The sequence below is a fragment of the Sycon ciliatum genome, chromosome 1, assembly GCF_964019385.1.
Source record: "Sycon ciliatum chromosome 1, ocSycCili1.1, whole genome shotgun sequence".
NCBI classification, from domain to species: Eukaryota; Metazoa; Porifera; class Calcarea; order Leucosolenida; family Sycettidae; genus Sycon; species Sycon ciliatum.
This window is the reverse complement of record NC_088643.1, coordinates 94,653,616-94,678,139: the sequence shown is the minus strand read 5'-3', so window position 1 is coordinate 94,678,139 and position 24,524 is coordinate 94,653,616. Positions and strand designations below refer to the sequence as shown.

Here is a 24,524-nt window from a genome sequence, read left to right as displayed (position 1 = left end):
TGCCATGGCAGTGTGGTGTTAGTTGATCAAACATGTAATTGTTTGTGGGGCAGGGAATCTCAATGACTACATAATGCGCTAGCGCTACTCCAGTCTGTAGCTAGCTAGCCAGCCAAGTGTCAAAGCTGTTGATATGGTGGTAAGACTAAAAGTAAAAAAGTAAAAGAGCTGAGGCCAGTGAGGGTTGAACGACCAACTCCTGCAGCAAGTCCTTGCCTTGTTACAATCTAGACTCAGACTCTAGTCTAGACCTAGCCAGTCAGCAGGGTTAGTGTAGATGTTAAAGCTAAGTATTTGCTACACGCTAGGTTTGATGTAGGGGTAGCCATGGTAGCAGGTGCATGTGTTTGCGCAGGTGCTGTCGTTAGAAAGAAGGCGAAGCTGTTTTGATTTTTTCAAATGAATGGTGAGGAACGACAGTCAACTAGCTATAACTCAGAGCCCATGCCCAGTTGACGTTTGGCAGGATGAAGTAGCAAGTTCTGATTTAGACTTTTACAGACACGCGTATACTGCATGATCAGTGCATGCCGACACCAAACTCTACAGGGACCGGGATTCGCAGTAGCCGCAGAATCAATGCCTCTGGTCCGAGTCGATAATGTCTCCTCCAGCAGTAAGAAAGAAGCCAGTAGCGATACCTCGCCTGTCTCTTATCAGCATGGGCAATTGTGGAGTGGGAAAAGTAAGTATTCCTTGTTCCGCCATGTTCTCAGCAACGTGCACAGCGCTACAGAAGAGCGAGCGCCTGAGGTGGCGATAATCTCGCAATGACTGCCTGTTATTAGACTAAGGAATCATACAACTGAGCTTCAGGCTCTGTACACCCAACATTCCATGCAAACTTTCATTGCCTTCTCTTCAGGCGGATACCATGGATACCATGGATACAGGCAGTAGAAGAAACTAACCAGCACAAAGTTATTCCTTAGTCTGATTGCAAAGAATACTACTTCTTTACTAGTAATAGTAGTATCATGTGTTCATTTATGCACTGTGTAGCCACACCAGGGGTGTTGGAACCACCGGTTAAGGGGGGGGGGACCACCACCCCCCCCCCCCCCCCCCCCCCCCCCCGCCTCTTCATGGCCGCACCAATGTCGAATACCTTCCGACACCTCTGCACGCTCTCGTCTTGTACAATGTATTACGGATGTTCACTACACCTCGATACATGTACAATGTAGGAACGCAACCACTGTACTAGTATACTGTACCTCATCTGTAGGCCATCCTCAGAAAACAAGCTGCACCATGTACCTATGTAGATCTATAGCTAGTAGCCCAAAGCCGGCATGAGATGATCCAGTCAGTAGAGTGATCAGGTCACAGCTCCCAGGCCAAAGATGCTGCACTTACCATGCTTACTGTGACTTTGTGATGGTATTGCAACTCATTATACCCATGATAAGTTTTCCATAGCTGATCCATGCAGCTGTAGTGTTCACTGCCACACAATACTAGTACTACTAGGGCTGAAACTATCGTGGATTTTCACCTATCGATTACTCTGTTTCGAAAGCTAGGCCTTCATAATACCAAAAATCTGCATATTCACAGTGGAAACTGATTCAAACTTCACAAAAACGAGGGTTTCAGTACCTTTTGGACTCAAAATCCCTAACGAGTAACTTAGTCTATAACGCAACGATTACTTGATTGATAAGGAATTATCGATCGTTTACCGAGTAATTGGTATAATCGTTTCAGCCCTGCACAATACCCATTAGGCTGCAGGTACTGTGACGGAGGCCATGATTAGAGTGACATGATACAGTGGACTGGCTGGCTGATACTGTCAGCTCTCAGCATGACACTCAGTAACCCAGTCACAGCTATACAGCTTTGTTTGCCCTTGTCTCCATGAGCCTCTGAGAGTGAAATGATACAGTGTGCATCCTCCAGAGTCCTGGCTGGTACAACACAACACTGAGCAATCCATAGGCCAAGAATGACCACCGAAATTGAGAATGAACAATTCATGTTCATTTAGTAGTTACTGCTTTTCCTGGTTGGTAGCACATGCAGCACTTAGTCACTTAGTGGTACTTCCAACTACATGTACTTGTCTGGTGGCTGGCCCGGTGATACGCTGTAAATCCACATGTAATTGAGATCTTCAGGCAACTAGTGTACTAGTGAAATATTTACAAGATGTGAAAGTGCTTGGGCATGGAAGCATGCAGCCGATGCTGGTGATGATACAAGTCCACTGAACCACTGCTCTCACTTATTGGTTTCTGGTTTGCCGGGGGGGGGGGGGGGGGGGGGGTGATGTTGAGCGTGAGGAACTGAGAATACAGTCACAGTCTGCCAATGGAATATGCATGTACATGATTGTATGTGTGCTGCAAAACATGATGCAAACAAACTGCGAGTGAATGCGGCGTACAGAGCAAGTGCCGTCCGTTTATGGTGGAGCATGCATTCACCATTGCCTAATTGGTCCTTCAATCTCTTCGGTTAAAATAGGCAATCGCTACCTTACGGGTCTGTGCCCATCCACCGGCAATTGACAGGGGTTGAGTGGGTGATATCTCGATGATGGGAGGGGAACTTTCGCAGTGTAAATTGATAGCACCTTAAACTGCTCTTCAATCCAGTACAAGCCTGACAAACACTTAAAAATCATCTTGTTACCACTTTATGTTTACACTGTAAACATTTCATTGTATTCTAAGTGTTCATTGGTGTGTGTGTGTGTGTGTGTGTGTGTGTGTGTGTGTGTGTGTGTGTGTGTGTGTGTGTGTGTGTGCGTGTGTCACTTCACGTTTACACTGTAAAAATCTCATTGTGTTTTAAGTGTTTCTTGGAGTGTGCATGTGTGTGTGTGTGTGTGTGTGTGTATGGGGGGGGGGGGGGGGGGGGGGGGTGCGTACCTGCGGGCATGTGTGTGTGTGTTCGTGTTGCTAACATGATCATATTGCCAAAAGGCCACTGACCCTTCACTGCTGCTAACACTGTGTGTGTCTCTCCATTGTTGTCGGCATTGCCACTCACAGAGCTGTATCATTAAACGCTACTCGGAGCAAGTCTTTGTGTCACGTTACTCGCCAACCATCGGAGTAGATTATGGCGAGATGCAGTGAGTCACTGTCTGTGTATGTGTGTGTATGTGTGTATGTGTGTGTGTGTGTGTGTGTGTGTGTGTGTGTGTGTGTGTATGTGTGTGCGTGTGTGTGTGTGTGTGTGTGTGTGTGTGTGTGTGTGTGTGTGTGTGTACGCGCATGTATGTAGTATGTTTATATTATTGCACGATTAAAGAGGTCAATATATGAAATATAGAACGAGTAAAAGACCGAGGTCCCCCGAGGTCTTTTACGAGGTCTATATTTCATATATTGACCGATTATGAGGGCAATAATAGATTTATCACGACATAGCATACCTAAAACTGGTTTTGCTTTGCTATAGGAAGAAAGGAATACTATTGTAATATTTATATATTATATTTATATTCGGGTATCACGCTCCTCGGCTTTCGCCTTGTTGAGCACTCTTAGTAGGCTGCTCTAGTGCTGCTGCATCGCGCAATGCCCGCTACTTTTTGTAGTTTGAGCCCTCTGGCGCTAGAGCGACGAGCTATCTTAATGTCTGTGGTGCCTCCTTTGCACCATGGCTGGTAGCTCGGCCTATTTAGCTCGTAGCTGTACTGATGAGGCCTTCATGGCCGAAACAGCTTGCTGTCTACAGCATTGGGTATTATATTTATATTTATATTTATTTCACCTTCCCGTGGCCAGAGAATATAGGCCAATATGGAGGGAGGGGGGCGGTAGCCAGCCATGGCAGTAAACAAAAACAAAGCAAATAGTATAATAGTATGTACATATGCCGTTTACATTGGACATTACTTCTGTGTAAACAGAAGTTTTCAGTTGTCTCTTGTAGTATGTTCCCCAAGTAAGTTCTTTGACTGAGAATCTGACAGTTTGGGTTCAAATCCCAGCATTTGGCTTCAGATTTTTCTTCTTTCAGTTCTGATTTTTTTCTTAAGTTGAGGAAAAAGTTCTAAGTCCTCGGGCTAAGTGGTCAATAATAAGTGGTCAATATAAGCGGTCAATATATGCTGATATTTGACCGCTTAGAGATCACAAGTTTCTGTGGGGGTCAATAATAAGGGGGCGTTCGTTTTTGATCTACAGGTTTAGGTAGAAACTACTTCTTTCGGTAGAGGTGTTCGTTTTTTGAAAAAAAAATTCTACTCAAAAGGGTAGATTCTACTTTCCTCTACCGGCTCTACCGGGAAAAAGTTGGTAGAATCGGGTAGAAGTTGGTAGAGCTACGGGATTTCCAGCAAGATCAAGGATTTGTACACAACTCCATAAAAAAAAAGAAACATTTCACGTACACATCGTGTAAACTACTAGATCTGGTGGAACAGCGTTCGTACACTTGCCTCTACCATCTACCTCTATCAGTAGAGTGACTCTACTCTACTCTACCAGGTAGCTAAAAACGAACGCAGCCTAAGAGAGTGATAAATGTGCTTACATGTATGTATGACCCAGCCGGAAAATGGAGAACATCACTGAGGGAGAGAGAGAGAGAGAGGGGGGGGGGGGGGGGATCAGTACCAAGTGGTGGTATACTGGAAGAACAATAGCTCTAGGTGCGTTGGAAGGTGCCGACACCTAGTGGTGATTTGCCAACACCTAATGGTAGTTTGCACACATCTAATGGAAATACCGTATTTCCCCGATTATAAGTCGCACCCCCATTTTCAGGTTTGAGCAATATTGTTTCGATATCTTCACTTCAGTAGTAAGGCATGCTTGATTGTAAGTCGCAACCCCGTTTTACCCTGTTTATTTTAGTGTAAAAAGGTGTAAGACTTATAGTCGGGGAAATACGGTAAGGATCCTTGCAGAGTTTGCTAATCCCCTTATCCAAAGAACAATCACCATAGTAACACTTACACACAATTCCAAAGCAGAGCCGCAGTGTCACCGGGTACGCCTTCAGAAGCCAAGTTCACCTGCAATTGGTAGATGGTGTCGTTGAGTGACTGTGCCGTGACTTACTACATGCTACATGCTACATGTACAGTCAGACCTCGCTTAATCGCACATATCTCTTTTCCACAAAAATATCCGGATAGGCGAGGTAACCGGATAACTGAACACACATACTGTATATGCATGTGGCATGTCAAAAGCAGTGACATCATACATACATGTAGACAGGTCCTATGCAGTACAACTAGCGTGCCCAGTATGGAAAACAAGCGAGAAAAATGACAAGTGCATGCAATAGGGCTTGAAAGTGCTACGTCACAGCGTAGCAACAATTTCAAAAATTCAAAAACTGGATCCACTTGGATCCAGTTTTTGTATGGATCCAAGCACATTTCAAGCAGTCTTACCCACAGCATGGTGATGTAGCCAGTGAAACTGACCGATTTGGCTACTGGGGGCGGGGTTACAACTGGTGGCGAAATAAAAGTCACGCCTGCATGCGACATGAGTGGGTTGCTATGCACCCACATACTTAGGCAATAGCAAAGTCACACCTTAGTGGATCCATAAATAGAAATCTGATGTCAACTTACTACTCCCTGGCCGTTTTGACGTCATCACTTTCAAGCCCTACTGAGTGCTGTCCGCACACACCCAGCAAGTCAAGGACCTCATTTGCTTGTACAACTCCTTGATACTAGCTTCTGCAAGCGCTAGCCAGCCACATGCAACCGGATACGACGAAGCATTTTGTACACATTTTAACCAGTTTGTACACAAAATCATGCACCGGTATGCGGATCGCGAGGTCCGGTTATGTTGTATGCATAACATATGCTGCACATCGGTAACCAGCGATTTTCTTCCAGATGGCGAGGGATCCGGATAAACGAGGTCTGACTGTAGTAAGTCACTGTGAAGTTACACCGGGTCACCACTGTGAAGTTACACCGGGTCACCACTGTGAAGTTACACCGGGTCACCACTGTGAGCCACGCTAAACATGATGCCTTGACTTGAGAGAGAGGGGGTGGGGGGTGGATGAAGAGTGCCGCTATTGCTTCTACAACCACCACCACACCCACCCACCCACCCATTCCGATTGTCTGATTTCATAGCAGATCTTCCAGCTAGCATTTTCCTCCAATGTGTTTATCTGTGCAGAATGCCAGATACTTGTGTTGCGTTGAAGATAGTGGACACGTCGGGAAATCCGTTCTTCTTTGAGGTAATGACCCGTCAAGATGCCCTGTAACGTTACTTCTGAATTTCTTGTCCTACAACTACATAGTGCCATGAAAAAGGATAAACAACTTACTTCTCGTTGTATACGGCTGATCAGTTTAACCTAGCAGCGCCTTCTTTGAGGTTTCCCTGTGTTAATAATGAATGTACAGTTGTTGGCCGAATGCCGTAAGTTGTATTTTTCGCCGGCCGAGCGGAACGAGATGGGCGAGAAATGATTTCTCGCACAACAATTTGTTCCTCTTGCGAATATTCTCGCCTGATGTTTTTTCTTTTGTTGTTGTTCTTTTTTCCTGACTTCTTCAGTCAGTTTTATGCCGGTGTATGTGGAGCGAGAATACCATAGCATTGCTCTTGGTAGGATGATGGTGTAACGACAGCACGTTATACCTATCTGCTGCACAATTTTGCCCCGTCTGTCAACGTGAACATGTGTCTGCGTGTATGCATACGTGTTTTATGTGTGTGTCTGTCTGCATTTGTACGCGTGACCGTGTGTTCTTCCATGCAGTGTCGTAATGAGTTCTACAAGAAAGTGGACGGTGTTCTGTTAGGGTATGATGTAACGGACATGCAATCATTCACTGACCTTGATCAGTGGTTAAAGGAGCTACGCAACCATTCCAATACTGATCTGGAGGACATTGCATTTGTCGTCTGTGCAAACAAGGTAAGCGTGGACCGTGGTGGTCCTGAAGCTTAACTCGTGTGCATTAATTACTGGTAGGTACTGCGTACTGTGTACTGTCGAAAGCAGCTCATCTGGGCGCAGCGTATGCCTTTGACGGGTGTACTTACATGTACATATATGTTATATCTACATTTTATGTACATATTATGGGTAATTTTTATTTATTAATTTATTTCACTCAACTCGTGGTCCATGACCAATTGGCACGCAAAGTGCGAGAGAGGGGTGATAGCCAACCACGGCAATTTGAGTACTCTGTCAGCTCAGATTGCACATTGTATACATCTGCAGAGTGTACAGTGTACAACTGCTGTGTGTATGGACTCTTCAGTGCACGCCATGCATTGGTTGTTGTTGTTGTTGTTGTTGCTGCTGCTGGTTGTGGTGGTGGTGTGTTAGGTTGATGGTGTTTCTGGAGCAAAGCGTGTCGTATCCGAAGCGGAGGGCCGTCGTTGGTGTCAAAAACATCGATTTGCCTACTTGGAAACCTCGGCACTGACCGGGCAAAACATCGCAGAAGTTTTCAAGGTGAGCACAGCGGTTCGCTGGTCTGGGTATGCACAGAGTGCTGCATAACCATGGCAGCTTGGACATGGTAGCCATGGCAACTTGGACATGGTAACCTTGGTAACTTGGACGTAGAGCCAGGTGATGAGAGATCCGACACGTGACCAGTTTCTGGCAGTGAGCAGTGCAAGTAAAAGTATGTGTGTGTGTGTGTCTTTTTATCACTCTAGGGGGACCTTCTCCCCTTTCCTTGATGACATCGAGTGTCACATACAGAGCAGCACTGTGTAATGATATGCATGTGATTGCAAGACCACACCGTGTATTACAGGACCACACCGTGTATTACAAGACTCTGCACTGTTCACAAAGTAAGTGTTCAAACTCACACTCCTACTTGTACTTCTCCGCCTTCAGACGTTGGTAGAGATGATCAAGTATGGTCAATCAGGCAAGGGGAAACCGCGTGTGAGTGACGCTGATCTCAAGGACTCGGCACCGCTTGAACCAACGGCAGAGCAGGCTACTGCTACGGAGAAAGTGATGTCTGGGAACAATGCGTATGAAAGACTGGGCGTGTCACGTACTGCAAGCAAGTAAGAGCATACCAGCGTCAATCCTTTACTACCGTTCCGCGGCGGCACTTTACCACCATGCATGCTTTCCTGTATCCTCCTACCTGGCATGCTATCCTGTATCCTCCTACCTTGCCACCCATTGTCATGCTAGGGTGTGTGCCGGATGAACAGGTGAATGTGTTGGTGTCAAATTCGTGTTTTCAAGCCCATTATGCTGTCATGTGATTTGCACCCTCTACAAGTTGCAGCATATATTGTCCTAGTATGTGTAGTATGTACGGTGTATGAAAACAGCACATACAAAATGCTGTACCTCCATCTTACGCTTCACCATGGGCTCTCAGCTGTACCGAATGAAAAGGCTGCCAATATCAATCTTTTCGCCCCTTGGGAAGCCTATTTTTCTTCGGTGCAGCTGAACGCCTGTGGGGGAGAGTAAAAATGGGGGTAGATTGTATTTCCAAGGGCAAAGAGAATACACTGCAAGAGCCTGAGTCTAACAGTTCTGAGGAAATGTTAGCACATGTAAAGCATGTGGTAATCGTCCTGTAACATGGTGTTCAACCATTGCAGTGGTATTTCAATCCTAAACAGTCCTTCTTTAAGACCGTCTTTCTTCATTGATTTCAGTCCCACTTTCCCCAGTCTGCTGGTCGTCTTCAAAGTGCTCATGTCTCACCACCATTAGCAGCTGTATCCGGCAATGCCTTTGATCTGTGAAGCTTTAGGTACCCCTGTAGATGTGAATGTTAAACGGGGATGGGAACCATGGAATACATTAGATCACCACTGTGTTACAAGCTGGGGTGATGGAAGAGGGTGTTAGGACTTGCAACAGTATTGTTTGGGGTGTCGCTACCTATGCATTGTCCTTACCATGCAGCATGTGCCGGCGTTGTGTGATATTTTCTCCAGGGATGATATCAAGAAAGTGTATCGGAAACTTGCAATGCTTCTCCATCCCGACAAAAACTGCCACCCGGATGCTGATGAAGCATTCAAGAGACTGGCTGCTGACAAGAAGGATCTCTTAGGTGAATAGTGAGGATACTGGGCATTCCTCCGCATCATCCCTTGCGCATCATGCAATAGTGGCCGTTTCTCGTCCTTTCATGTACCCATTCGTATCCCTGGTAACTGCCTGGTATCCACGACGACTGCCTGGCAGCAATGGTGCGAGTGGGGACTGCCTGTCCCATCACCGTTATCATACCAATTGGCAATATGTGTACACTGGTACTAGTTGCCATGGTTACAATACGTACACTGGTGCTTAGCTACAAGCTGTGCGGCAGTGGAGTTTCCAGCCGACTCTGCAGCAGTGCTCAGCCACTGTGGCAGTCACACACACACACACACACACACACACACACACACACACACACACACACACACACACACACACACACACACACACACACACACACACACACACACACACTGCCAGAGTGCCATAGTAACACTGAGAGGGACGCCTGAACAGTGTGTGGACCAATCTCGATCAGGGTGAGGATATTCTACTCTCCTATGCAGCACATGTGTCATGACGTTGTAGCAGACATTTGAGATGGCTGCTAGGATGTCCTAGTGTGCGAATTTTGATGAACGCTAGGTCTAGTATGATTGTCATATCAACTGTTGCTGTCTGTTATCAGATGGTGCAGAACTGATATCAGATTATGCAGAACTGATGCATACATGTGACATGTACTTGAGAGCTACTGCTGACTGCTATTGGGTATTATAACATGTTATGCACACAGACATATACACCCGATCTTTATCCACAATCTCAGCACAATGTACGGCGGTTATTGCATTTGGCTGCCATCACAGAAATGTATTGGAAGCCGTCTGTAGATGTGTTGTGATTTCTAAACTGATGACATCACTGCGGTATATCATTGCTAACGTTACATATTCTTAGATCTGTCATTATATCTTCGAACCACCAAATACATGTTGAATGATAATACCATGGTAACCATAGCCCTGATGCTGAGCAGAACTTGCTTTTAAACCAGTAGGCTTCAAGATGTGCAAGCCGGGTAGCCAGGAAAGGGTGGGGTGGGGGTATAGGTGTGAGCCTCAGCTATGCGGGCCACCCCAGTTTTCCGGAACTTCGTCTATATCCAGACTAGCATTTTCCAGAACTCATGACTTTGGGTCAAGGCTTTCGAATATTTTCCTCTTGTTCTTTTCACTTCTGGCTATGCTTGTGTGTACACCTGCAACTAAAGTAGACAAGACGAATCCAAAGAAGGATTGAGATTCTTTTCAAGAGACTAGAGTCCTTCTTTGGATGGTTTATTGCGGTGCAGATACGTATGACTCGAAAAATACAGATTGGTTTCGGCGGGGGGGGGGGGGGGGGGTGAGACAATGTGTTATCCAGACACGCTGTCCAGTTTGGGTTAGTGAACTTCCTCTCTACAGTCTTCTAGGAATAAATTTAGCCCGAATGGAGGTAGGTGTTCCTTAGAAAAATGAAATGGCACTCACTGGTCATGTAGATGCCTCCGACCGGGTCACCCGCACCATCAATACCAACACCATCACTATAATAGCCGGCTGGCATGGCACAATCACATTTTTCATGTTTACAATGGCTATTTACCTCGGATGGTTCTTCACTTTCTACATCACATTTCGTGGATTGACCATCACTACCAACACCACCACTACCACCGCCGTCGCAGTACTCCTGGCCGACTCAGTAAAAAATATCTTCCAGACATGCACTGCAGCCACCATGACGATAACAGCCCCCCAACACACACTCACACCAAAACGTTAGGTACACCGTAGAGTGAGATCAGGAATTATCTTCAATCATGATTCACGACTTGTAAAAGCGACACATTACTTATCTACCCATGTGTCAGTAAGTGTAGAGATACAGATATGGTAGACCAGCTGCTTTTTAAATGCCTTTACTCCTCAGGCTATGGCCCGGATAGGAATTGATAGAACTCAGCCCTGCGAGTGGGACCTACTGCGGTAATAGATACGGCTGTTCATATAAAGAGGACAATTGGGCGCAATTTCATCATCTCACCAAAACTCAAAAATATCAACATCAACAAACGCTTTTCAAAGGTAAGCTGTGTTCATCATCGCGGTCTCTCAAGTGATCAACAACTCAATTCAAATGGAAGAAGCAAATCAAATATTTTAAAACGCGTTTGAAATAGAGCTTTCCTTCGGCATGTAAGTGCCTCTTGTTTGCACCAGGACATGTACACGAACACTGCACGTTTTCTGTAGTGCTGTGCATCTTCTAGTAATACCATTCCCAGTGGTTGTTGTTATGACAACTGCTACATTGTACATCATGCAACACTGCCCAGGTCTGCACTACATGTATGCTGATGTGAGTACGTGAGTAACTGTTAGTCTGGTCTCTTATCTATTAGAACACTTCTTCCTGTGCGCCAAGTACTGATCTCGTGTAAAGTGCTGATGGCAGCCACTGCACTTCATCATGCGCTGGGACTGGGCAGGCTGTGCACCGGCTGCAGCAGCAGCTCTGGTCGATGTTATAGCAGCTCTGGTCGATGGTGTAGCAGCTCTGGTCGATGGTGTAGCAGCTCTGGTCGATGTTGCAGCAGCTCTGGCAGAACTTTGCACTACGCCTCTTGTAGGCGATGGCGCTGTAGTTATTGTGGAAGATTGCGGCGCCATTCTTGCCGGCACATCCGCCACAGCAACCTGTGCAGGTGTTCCCACAGTAGTAGCAACTGAAGCAGCAGAATGCTTTGGTGTTGCGTCCTCTGCAACAGAGTCTTTCGGTACTTGCACTGCAGTAGCTGGCGATGCAACTGCTGGGACTACACCACCAGCTGGATCAGTAGCTGGTGATGCAACCGCTGGGACTACTCCACCAGCTGGATCAGTAGCTGGTGATGCAACTGCTGGGACTACTCCACCAGCTGGATCAGTAGCTGGCGATGCAACTGCTGGGACTACTCCACCAGCTAGATCAGTAGCTGGTGATGCAACTGCTGGGACTACTCCGGCAGCTGGATCAGAATCTGGTCCAGTTGTTGTTGAAGTTGTGGACAGCCCTGTTGGTATTTGGGTTTCTTCTGAACCTCTTGCAATCCAAGGTGTATCCTCTGTTGTTTTGGTGGCTTCTGTGACTGTGGTAGCACCTTGTGCATTGGTCCACGCCATGGTAACCTCATTCCCTGTCCGAGTTGCTTTTCCTCCGATGAGTGCAGTCATGAATGATGACATTGACTTGTATGCCAGGAATGGTGTCTTACTGATGCGGCAAGCACTAATGCCACCGCCGCTGGCCTGACTTGGTTGAGGCTGCAAGGAGGAGCCGGGGGGCACTCTCCCTGGACCTTGCTCCGCTGCTTCTTGCTCACGCCGATGCTTCGCTACTTCTTCAGGAAACGTCTTGTTGATTTCGGACTCGGGTATATCCCGCAGAGGAGTCTCCCAGAAAAACTTGTTCTCACTGTTAGACTGAGGCCTGTCCGGGCTGGGGCTGGTTGTGACTGTGAACCGAGAAGTGCAGCTGAGTGTGTCTTGGGATGAAATCTGCGAGTGTTGCTCTGCTGCTGTGGTAGTTGTGTGCATTGGACCACCTCTTGCCACAAACTGCATATGCATGACAGGATAGCGTGACACAAACCCACCGTGAGTATGTCAATGGAACAGTGCTTTGCAACACACAGGATTAGGCAAATTCTATATGCCGGGCTGACATAGTGGTATGTTCATTTCTTGCTATTGCTGCTGCTCTGCAGGTATGCGTGCGTGTGTGTGTATGTGCGTGCGTGCGTGTGTGTGTGTACCACTGTGAATCAACTGAATTGAAAAGGAACAGCGCTTTGAAGTAGTCAATTGGCTGACCATCACTGTCGTCATCCACAGTGGACTAATCAGTGCAGAGACACTGGCATCCACAGTGGACTAATCAGTGCAGAGACACTGGCTATATAAAATACTTGTAGAATTACAATGTCTGTGCTGTTCACGCTCAATACCAGTCACGAGGATAAGAACTCTGCACCTGGCATATACTTCAACAAATACGCCGTCAGCTTGCGCCTGGCAGCATTTCCACACTAGGCATTCACACCTATCTAAGAACATGACCATTGTGCCTAACAACCATGTTACCATGGCAATGACCCTTACATCAGAGAAATCGCCATGTGCTGACACTGACATGCTTGATGGCCCTGCGCACTCCTGCAAATGCGGCAAACCAAACACAAACCATACACATTATGAACTACCATATCACCTCGCAGAGAGTTGTATGGGTAGCGCGCCATGGGTCATGATCTCAGAAGAAAGTCTAGAGCCGTTCAGTCCTGGAGCGGGTGATTCCAACAATGGACAATGCCTACACCCACACACACACACACACACACACACACACACACACACACACACACGCACACACACACAACGTGACGGTGTTCTGGATAGAATGGATGGCACACAATGTAAGAGGCCAGAGGAGAAAAGTTCATTGTGCTGAATGTAAATACGGAAACTCACTGCAATATGGGATGGTGGCTGTGGCCTCAAGACCTCTGTAGCAGGTTGCGCTGTTGATCTGTGGCTCTGTGTCTGAAGTCTTTGTTGTTCTTGCAGCTTTCGATTCGAAGAATTTGAATGACCAGCATTCCTTGAGACACCCTGATGACCATCTTTGCTTTTACGAGCTTCCAGCTGTTCTAGCTGATAGGAAGTAAGCTTCGTATTCTCGGCTTTGTACATTCTTCCAGCAGCCTCTTTATTCTTAGCAATCCGCAATGATCTCTCATGCTCATAGCGTAGCTGGGCTTTTTCCATTTGCAGCTGCTTGATCTCAGCTTGCAGCTGGGTCTCGCGTTGAGCTTGCTTGCTGCAGTATTGCTGCCAGCTGACATTCATGTCGCGTAGCTACAACAACAACAACAACAACGGCAGCAAAAGCAGCAGCAGCACGAACACGACCATGACCGCCAACAACGGCAGCAGAAGCAGCAGCAGCACGACCACGACCATGACCGCCAACAACAGCAGCAGCAGCAGCAGCCAAAACAGAAAGTACTGTTAGGGAGGAACACACATATTACCATCCATGTTTCTATATCAGCTCCAGTCGCTGCACCCCTGTGCAGCAAATACCGTAACCCCTGGTAACACCCCCCCCCCCCCCCCCCGTACAGCAAATACCATAACCCCTGTTAACCCCCCTTGTCAAATTCCACACATGCCTAGAATGCATGTTACACATAACTCCCAAATGATCTCTTCGTTGGAAGCACTTGACTTTGCATTAAGATTTCCATTTGAAATAGAACTGTTGCAAAGTCAAGTGTTTGCAGCAAAGATATCGTTTGAGAGAGAGAGAGAGAGAGAGAGAGAGAGAGAGAGAGTTAAGAAAAATGTGTGAATGTCTGTGTTGGAGTTTGCAGACAGTGCAACACCTGTACCAGTGCAGGCAAAGCATCTTACCTTTTTATTATCCTCCGCAAGTGTTATCAACTTGGACTTGCACTCGGCTAAAATGTTCTTCAACCCCCTGCTGTGTTCCAAGTTGCGATTCTGATCACAATAGCAAAGAGACGCACACGCCAGGACACCAGGGTAGCACAAAATCCTACTTCCAACCGAATGTAAAGAACAAAATCCATGAGATGGAAATGTTCGACAGATCCATGTACATGACTGTACATATATTGATATAATTCTACTGACGTGCTAGCATGTATGATAGAAATGTTCAGCTACAGTTGATAGTTCACATGCATCGGTATGTGCTTATACTTTACAGTATATACCTGAAATTGTACAGCCATTTGCCATGATTCTATTAGCATCCACTGAGCTACAGCGTACAGCGTAAGTATGCGTACAGCGTAATTATGCGGACGTTGTCAGGATGGAACAGGGACTCCATGTTTACGACATGCATGCATGTGCATGTGCGCGCGCGTGTGTGTGTGCGCGCGTGTGTGTGCGTGCGTTTGTGAGTCAGGAATATTGCCTTCCTGCTTGATCAAGTATTCAAGTATTTAGACCATGCTGATGTGGTATACAGTCATGTAGTTCTGTTCCCATCCCCTCCCCCAGGGCTGAAACACACCACAACACACCACACAGTCACTTGAAGTGCAGTTGTACTGCTGTGATTGCAGGAACTTATTACTTATCTGCTGTCACTGCATGCTGTACCCTGGCACACGATACAGGAAAAGTGGGGGTGACGCGGACACAGCGTACACCGTTACTTTACAGCCTTTGGGTTGATAACTTGATAAGCCAGTTACAAAACAAGCAGCTCGTTTTGAAGGTGCTCAGCTAGCTGGCCGTTCACATAAAAATTAATTGTGATAACAAATACTTTACAACACAATTGTACAAGCGACCAACGCGTGCAACAGCCGCACAATGCTGCGCAGTGTATGTGTTACCTGCTCAGCTCGCTCTGCTTCCAACTCTCTGATCGTGGCCTGGCTGGATTTCAACTTCTTGCACAGCTCCTCGCACAGTGCTAGTCGAGTCGTGGCAGCCTTTTCGTCAGGCGCAGAATGACAGGTGTCTGGACATGTAGCGACTGTAGGTCTACTGCCCGTTGACTCCGTGTCACTACTGGTGGTCGCCATATCCGCAGCGCACTGTCTCCGCGGGGCCGGGGACGTACAATCCATGCGAAGTCGCTCATTCTCCACTCTCAGCTCAAGAATTTGTGAAGAAAATAGGCAATGAGACGAGGAGCAGTGCACTTCCTGTGCACACAAAGACGAAGAGACACTAACAATCACGGCAAAATACTGAGCACATGCACATGACATAAGTCACATCCTACTACTACTACTAGCGTTAGGCACCGATAACTCAACGGTCACATTGTAACATAAAAACTGATACAGATTTGGACACGAAACTGAAGAAAGCAGCATGCATGCATTTCGCGCAAAAGTCATTGCAATTATCTGCATAAATGCTGAGAATAATAATCATCATCATAACGACATAAGTCCACTTCATCTAAAATATTATGCTTGACGAGACATGACTCGATTGTAGCCATTCTGGACAACAGCTCTCAAGCTCACCTTGTTCGAGTAGGTTTTGCCTTCGTGGCCCTTGTCGGCAACAGTGCTGGTCAAATCTCCACATGTCCTGTCAGCAGCAGCAGCACGTGTATATAACTGTTCCACAGCAGTATGCTGCTCTTCGACGCACTGGCTGCATGACGAATGCAGAGCTTCCAATTGATTTTCAACACAGCGCACAGCATCGATCATAGCATAGACATGGCGACGGAGCAGTTCACACTCCTCTTCTTGCTCCCCGACAGTCCTCGCTAGGATTTCAGTGCCGCGGAGGCGAGCTTGCAGCAAGGCATTGCCAGTTTTCAATGCACTGATGTCGTCGAGCGAATACAGTCGTCCCGTCTCTTCCATTTCATAGATACTATTAGACTAGCAGGCTTTGTTGCCGAATTTGTCATGAGTACTACTGGGTCAGACTACTCTACACAGAACATTTTGGCAAGAAATAATTGAAAACAGTTCGATCTGATGCGATCCCACCTCACACGTGCAGTCGCACTGGATCGGAGCGCTCACTTTCCGTAACTGCTATACTTTGATACTTTTACTTGGCTATTATTGTCTTTTACGGCTATGTAGAGCTTGATGTACCTGCGCTTATGTACTAGTAAGTAACTGTTAGCTTCAAAGATCGGGGTTGGCGACAGCGTAAACGCGTTATTTGACGGCCAATCCCGAGCCGTAGTACGCTCTGACTCAACTGCCCCTTCAACTAGTACAACTACAAGCCTGGGACAAACTGGGATAGCGGTGTCAAACTCAAACACAATCGTCGTACATATTACCTATGACATGATCTCAGCACATTTCTTAGCCCCACGAATTTTTCCTGTAAGCTAGCTCGTGCCGAGACACGAGCGAAGGGATCGCCAAACCTTTCTACACGAAATACATGTAGCCGTCTTTCTACTGCTGTAACTGAAGGGCTGTCAACCCCTACTCGCAGCGTATGCCATTGAAAAACGCCGACGTGAGTGTGGATCTGTGTGACTGCCCGCGCGTGTGTGTGTGCGTGAGGACGTGGGCAGGCAGGGGGCCGGGGAAGCACTATGCCATCTCCAGATCACACGCATTCATCCTATGATGGTCACAATACACGGTGGGCTATTTCCAGTCCACTGGACTTGTGTGCGAGTGTCACGCTGCGTCTGAGGAGATGGACATGAACCTGTCGACCGGTAGTCCAACTCCACCAGGTACTGGTACTAATAGATCTACAGACAGTAGTACAAAACAGCTTTGGCTTTGACTAGTTTGAGTTTGACAGCAACCCAGTAAAGTAAGTAAAGTCATGTAGACAAGTAAGTTGTACTGTTGTTTTGGTCACGTAGCGTTGATCCCCGGCCCCCAACCATGTAAACCGGTACGTAGATAATGAATGCGAAGTACATGACATCATTGTAATCATGCTGTAGATACTCATACTCATAGGATACTGTAATGCACTTTTCAGGGGAACACGCGATGGAATTTGTTCACTTTTTGAGAGGAGTGCGACAGCTAGTTATGGCCTGACGTCGGCGCTTGCAGTGTGTCGTGCTTGCAAACGTGACCCTCAGTTAGTCCGAGCGCCAGCTAGCTGTCCAACTGGCTCCGTTATCCTCAACCGGTTAACCCCTGCCTTGGCCTCGCGGACTGATGACTGCCCCCGTTCCTTCTCCCTAGGCTACGGTGTCTACACTGACTACAGTGTGCTTGGAAGCGGTCACAAAAATAGTCTACTGGCGATGATGGTACGAGTCTGTGCTGTACTGGTGCGACCACGTGTACTTACAGGCAGCATGCTGTCATCGTAGGACAGTCGGGTAGCGATGTTACAGGTGCGGAGCAGCAGGGTGGTTTATGCACTCTATCGTCAAATGCCACCAATGCACTGCAAGGGTGGAAACAGCTTGTAACGTCGCATCTAATCAAAAACCCAGAAAATGCCACTTACTAACTTTTGTAAGTAGTCAGTCTGAACTGTATACATGTACTGTGGTGCGGATTCTGAATAGTTCAGTATTTTCTGTTTCTGTGTACAGTGTACTACTCAGTATGACACCACACATGCACAATCACTATGTAGATCATACATACTAGATGTTACTGTTAGCCTTTCACAAGACCTAGTACAGGTGGAATCCTGACAATTCGAATATGGCTTAATTCGAACATACCGCTTATTTAGAAGTTTTCCAGAACCGATTTCTGTCAATACGATTCCCACATAAAAAATTCTGATAATTCGAACCTCGAACCGGACATGTCCGATTAATTCGAAGTTCCACGGATTCCACTTACATACAATGTAGAACATGTGTGGGATTTGTGCTGATAATTCGAAGTTAGCAAAGTATAATTCGAAGTTCACTGTACACTGTACTGATCAGTTCAGTTTGCATGAGCAGGCTGAGCTGGTCAGTTCAGTATCCGTGAAATCTTTGTCTAAGGTCCATAGCGCAACTCTGCGTGACCAGGGAAGCATTTCAAGTTGACATGCTTGGTACATATTGTGTTGTGGGGTCATGTTTGGATAATTAGAATGTCCGGATAATTTTTTCCTGGCATTTGGAGGTTCGAATTATCAGGATTCCACCTGTACAAGTATGTATGTACTAGCAGTTTAGGCAGGCGGCACATGTGAGTTATAGCCCTGTTGACATCCCCAATACATTATGGGCACAGTTTAAAACCACCGGAATGTGCTCCAGCGTGCAAATACTTGAAATAGCACAAAGACGTGTTTTAGGATAGTTTCTTGGGATCCTCAGGACTCAGGCTCAGGGGTGTGAAAACTGGAGTCTTGACTCTAGTGATCAGGATGTTTGCGCATGGGATATGCCTTGCCCTTTCGAACAATGGGACACGTATTTCTGGCGCAAGTACATGTACATTGAGAAACAGTGATTGTTACCATTGGCATTGGTCATGACTCTCGACACATGTACATGAGGAGATAGTCTTCTTTTCTTTGATTTGACTTTGTGTCACACCCTGTGTCACATTCACTCTGCAACCAGCTGAAGTGAGGGTCTAGTCACCACTGTATCAGCGGCTGGCACTGATTCCCTGACTGTGCTTCCTGTCACAAATGCAAGCCCCCCCCCCCCCCACACACACACACTAGCCCCTGGCCTTGGCGCATAATCGGTTAAGAGAAATCAGTAGTTAATTGGCAGAATTGGGTACTTTTGCTGGTATGTTTCATGATGCATGTTTGGTATGTTTCATGCATGTTTGGCATTAGTGGATAAAGAAATCAGGGAGCGGATTTCGAGGAAGTGCCTGCCATAAGGTTTGTATGGTTCTGGCTATTCATTCACTGCTATTCGTGCAAATTCTGCCAATCTTTCTATCATTATCTGCCAAGGTCTACCCCCCCCCCCCCCCCTCTCATGCACACACTCACACACCCAGTGCCAGGAACTGGCTTTTGTGGATGTACCGGTATGTGTGTTTGTGGATGGTTTCCCTGGGAGAGGGGAGCATTGCTCTCAGTGACTTGGCAAGATAAACGGTCTTTACAGTGACAAACAGACACCATGCGTAATGTGTTCCTCAATCAAAAACTAACTTATTCATAACTAAACTGAACCGTGATGAACTCAGGCCACGTGCATGAATGCATGGACGTACAAATTGTATGACTGGTGTACTCACTCTGTGACCACAGATACATGTATATGTACATGTATGCAATGTCATTCTGTGCGTCACATGACAATGTGGACAATGAACTGCATGCACTGTATTGTTCATTATTATAAAGTAAGTAAATGTCCTGTACATTGTGAAGTGCTCCTCTGTATCTGAACAGTTAAAGTCACTGAGTACTGTGACATGTGTGCGTGTGTGTGTGTGTGTGTGTGTGTGTGTGTGTGTGTGTGTTGTAAGATTGACGGTGGACTATAAAGTATAATACTATAGTATCTGTCACTGTCACTCAGTACTGAGTATATTCAGTAACTGTTCCCATGTCTGCTACCATCAAGACTCAAGAGTAGGCACCGGCGGATTCTGCTCGAAAAGGTGGCAGATTCTGCTCGAAAAGCAGTGAAATTGGCAGACCCATACAAACCTCATGGCGGGCAATTCCTCGAATTCTGCTCCATTTCCTTATCCACATACCAAACATGCATGAAACTTACCAGAAAAAGTACCGAATTCTGCCAATTTTTCTGCCGGCATTATCCGCCGGTGCCTACTCAAGAGTACAAGCGCTTAAGCCCCCATTTCTGACTAGTATACTCTTGGTACTATGTATAGTAACACTACAATAATGTGTGTTTGCCTAACACTGTGACATGAAGGCACCTCTGATTCTAAACAGACTGTCAGTGCATGCATAATTATAACGTTTCGATTTGAAGTTTTTCTTTGTTTGCGTTTGAAAAATCTTTATTTTACACATGCATTTTCATGATTTCCTCTCGATCTCCAGTGCTGTATTGCATTTTAATCCATTTTGTTAGTTCTTGCCCGTAGAAGAGGCTTGCTTGTACCTGACACCTAAAAAACAAAACAAAACTGTGACAGTGCATGCTCCTTTGTTACTAAATACAGCAGCAGCTGCTGTAGTTGTTGTTACCGTTAATATACATGTACATATCAGATCATGATCATAATTATATTAGTATACATGTACGTGTATACAAACTCGGAGGGAGTTGTGGTTGCTCGTGAGAGTGCTCAATACACCAAGGTGCAGAGCCTAGTACGTGTGTACGTGTATACATGTACAGGCATGTACATTCAGGTGCCCTGAACAATGACAGCCGACCAGAGACACTAATTCGACGACGCAGTTTTATTTCATGCCACTCTGACTTTTCATCAATTTCAACACATCAATGGTTTACACTTTACAGGCAGGCTTTCTTCCTCCTTTCCTGCTTCTGTGCATTCACAGTACATTCAATCCTCTGCTCACGCAGTGCTCAATGCCCGAAAGGTCGAAGTTACAGCAATAAACTGAGTGCAATATGATTGTATTGCTTATTTGTACATGTGCATTCAAGTAACGTTACTTCATATCATGTGTAACCAATGCCACTAAAATGGTAAGCTATGACTGATTCTACGACTGGTAGATGCATGTAGAGCATTTACAATCAGATAAGATTTGCGGCATCCACAAGAAGGCAGACATATCTAAACACGTGCATCAGGTCATGTACTTCCAAGAAGCATTTACCAGCGTACATGGGGCTAATAATTATGTTCTACAAAATTTATGTGTTTACAAGTAATATCAAGTAGCGTTGAGACACAGCTTGAACAGCTGCTTCCAATCTCTCTCTTGTGTAATTATTATACATGTACATGTATGTGTTACTCAATCTGCGGACAGCATGCTGTTTCGTTCTTTGTGAACTCATCAGCGCAGCACAGAGGAAATGAGGCCGAACCTGATCATAGTAGTAGCAATGGAAAAAAAATGTATGTGTTATGATGGTTGCGGTGAGTGCTGTTTGGCACATGGTGTGAGTCAATCTCAGTGAATCAGACACAGACGGTCTCAATGGGTGTACGCGTGTACACACGCACACACACACATACATGTACACACACACTGGCATTCAACAATTCTACACTCGGATGATTTCAAAGATACATGTATCATTACACTGTATTTTAATACACTGTCTGCATAACTGATGATTCATTCACTGATACCAGGTATGAATGAATTACTTCTGGTGGCTGTCGTCCGCATGATTCTTACTCATTTCTTGCCTTTAGCCCTTTTATACCATGACTAAGTACAGTTATCACTGGGACTATGGGAGCGCTGCAGAAGTAAAGTGACTCACTCTTTGTCGGATGTTACTCAATCAGCCAATGGACAGACATTGTCTGTGAGGAGGGCACTAGGCTAGCTATTTCTTTGAAGAAAACGTACACGTAACTGGGCACAGCTACAATAACACTGTAGCTGTATTGTATCATAAGGTGCACTAAAAAAATCATAAGGTGCACTACTATACGATAGTATAGTAGTGCACCTTATCATACATTGTACCTCTGCGGCCCGGAACCTCCCTTCCTCCGAACCGTGTGAATATGTGGAGTGCTACCACAGCGAACGTGTGCTGGAGCCTCGTGTGCTGGAGCCTCGTGTGCTGGGGCCTCGTGTGCTGGGTGCTTCCTACAACTGATGGCCAATACTGCATGGTGATCGCATAGCACACCAGCAAAACAACATTGTAAACATTACAATGTGTTGTTGAAGTCACCCGGCGCAGCATTCCGGAAAGCCTATGAACATACTGGGCCGGAACAAAAACACGTCCGCCGGGGTAATGCGGACCATTTCAACCAAACGCTGCTAAGCCTGCAAAACATAAACTCTATAATTAAAGCAATGGAAATCGATCGCACGGAAGTCCACTGTGACAGTGTGAGAAAATTGATTGCTATCCGCCAGGGTTGCAGGCTGATCAGCGTTCAGGGAAATGGTACGCGCTGCCCGCCTGATTGGATGATATGGTTACAAGGATATGCCACCAAGGCAAGGGGTTCAAGCTCTGAGTAGCAACCGAACCAATACCGCCATAGTCGTAGTTATCTATAGTCATCTCTGGCTGCTGTTGGCTTCTTCGCCTTCTTGTTCAATTGGACTGCATCCAATCTTTCTTTCTCTCTCGACACAAACGGTTCTGAACTGTAAACATTATTTCATGCCTATTATATAATAATAGGTGCCTTCTCTCTGTCTCTGTCTCTCTCTGTCTCTCTGTCTGTCTCTCTGTCTGTCTGTCTATCTCTCTCTCTCTCTCTCTCTCTCTCTCTCTCTCTCTCTCTCTCTCTCTCTCTCTCTCTCTCTCTCTCTCTCTCTCTCTCTCTCTCTCTCTCTCTCTCTCTCTCTCTCTCTCTCTCTCTCTCTCCTCTCTCTCTCTCTCTCTCTCGTCTCTCTCCTCTCTCTCTCTCTCTCTCTCTCTCTCTCTCTCTCTCTCTCTCTCTCTCTCTCTCTCTCTCTCTCTCTGTCTCTCTCTCTCTCTCTCTCTCTCTCTCTCTCTCTCTCTCTCTCTCTCTCTCTCTCTCTCTCTCTCTCTCTCTCTCTCTCTCTCTCTCTCTCTCTCTCTCTCTCTCTCTCTCTCTCTCTCTCTCTCTCTCTCTCTCTCTCTCTCTCTCTCTCTCTCTCGCTCTCTCTCTATCTCTCTCTCTCTCTCTCTCTCTCTCTCTCTCTCTCTCTCTCTCTCTCTCTCTCTCTCTCTCTCTCTCTCTCTCTCTCTCTCTCTCTCTCTTTTATACTCTTTTTTTCTTCTGCCCATGGCGTCCCTCTCTCAGCTCGTCAGCTGACAACAGTTACTGTCACCACCATGGCACTGTCGTGAGAAGGTGCTCTCTGTAGACGAGGTTGGTGATGTTCCGACGCGGCCATGGGACGAACAATTCAGAACAAACGCTACCAAGTATATTAGGACTGAGTATTAAGAAGACATCCAGGAGCGAACAACGAATACACGACTGACGGTCCAGCAACAAGAAGTCTAAGGCAACTCCCTAGAATACGGAGGGTTAGAGCCGGGGCTAACACCCAAACGTTCAGATGCGGGGCTCTACCAACCGTGGATGGTTGTAGAAAGGTCACTGTTTCCGAACACGGTGGTCCTCCACCTTGTTACATGCTGTCAACCATGCAACAATATGTTTTCAGCAAAACAAGGCCTATTTTATCTAATAAGTATCTACAAGTACAAACAAGCAAATCTATCCCCTCGCAATGTACATTGTATGACGTCATGTATTTACACATTCCCCTTCATTCCGTCTCGCTTCCCTCTACCTGGAGCTTCGCAGGTCATTGACTGTTGTATTGGATTCTATTTCTTCTCTCTATTCATCGTATTCTTCTTAGACTTTAGTGCCATGGTTGGCTACTGCCCCAACTCACTGCATAATCATTGACCTCCAGGCCCGGGAAGGTGAAAGAAATGAACATTACATGTACTAGTACATGTACATGTAAATGAACACTAGTACATGTATTAGTATCATACCGTTACCGATGATCTACATGTATCTACTAGTATCAGGTCATGTTTATATTTACTTGAAGTAATTTATATTATACCAGCCATTCCATTGAATTACACCTGGAATGCAGTGTCGTGGCTGCTGTCGAGTGTTGTTGACTTGTGGTCTGTTATGTTCGCGATCGAATTCGATCTCCGGGTACCGGGTCTGGAGTTTCACCAATAAACACTGTGAATTGTAATTGATGGCGGAAATACCGCTCATTGGATGTCATTGCAACGTCAACCGTACTTGGAGTTGGGTAAGTGGAACGCAGCACCAATGAATGACTATGTCACGTGTCATATTCCACTCCGATTCAATGATTCTAAAGTTTCCTCCAGCAGACCCTGGTACCAGGGGGTAGTGACAAAACCGAGGTCACTTGTACTCAAGTTCCATAACGTTTTCTTGTGACTGTCATCAGTGGCACGCCGTCACATAAAAATGTAATACATGTAACTAAAACACA

General features: G+C 46.1%; 2 protein-coding genes across 2 annotated transcripts; one reads left to right on the top strand and one right to left on the bottom strand.

The window, feature by feature from the left end:
* Positions 1-95: 95 nt before the first annotated feature.
* LOC135806608 (dnaJ homolog subfamily C member 27-like) lies at positions 96-9,968 on the top strand. Its single transcript, XM_065320814.1, has 7 exons — positions 96-685; positions 3,003-3,085; positions 6,123-6,186; positions 6,715-6,873; positions 7,294-7,422; positions 7,819-7,997; positions 8,895-9,968. The coding sequence occupies exons 1-7, from the start codon at positions 602-604 to the stop codon at positions 9,019-9,021; spliced, it is 825 nt and encodes a 274-aa protein (XP_065176886.1). The 5' UTR covers positions 96-601; the 3' UTR covers positions 9,022-9,968.
* Positions 9,969-10,789: 821 nt separating this feature from the next.
* On the bottom strand, positions 10,790-16,941 carry LOC135806607 (uncharacterized). Its single transcript, XM_065320813.1, has 6 exons — positions 16,052-16,941; positions 15,407-15,721; positions 14,448-14,537; positions 13,503-13,889; positions 13,134-13,187; positions 10,790-12,590 (listed from the first exon to the last, which is right to left on the bottom strand). Exons 1-6 carry the CDS (start codon positions 16,400-16,402, stop codon positions 11,385-11,387), a joined length of 2,403 nt encoding a protein of 800 aa, XP_065176885.1. The 5' UTR covers positions 16,403-16,941; the 3' UTR covers positions 10,790-11,384.
* Between the last annotated feature and the right edge of the window lie 7,583 nt (positions 16,942-24,524).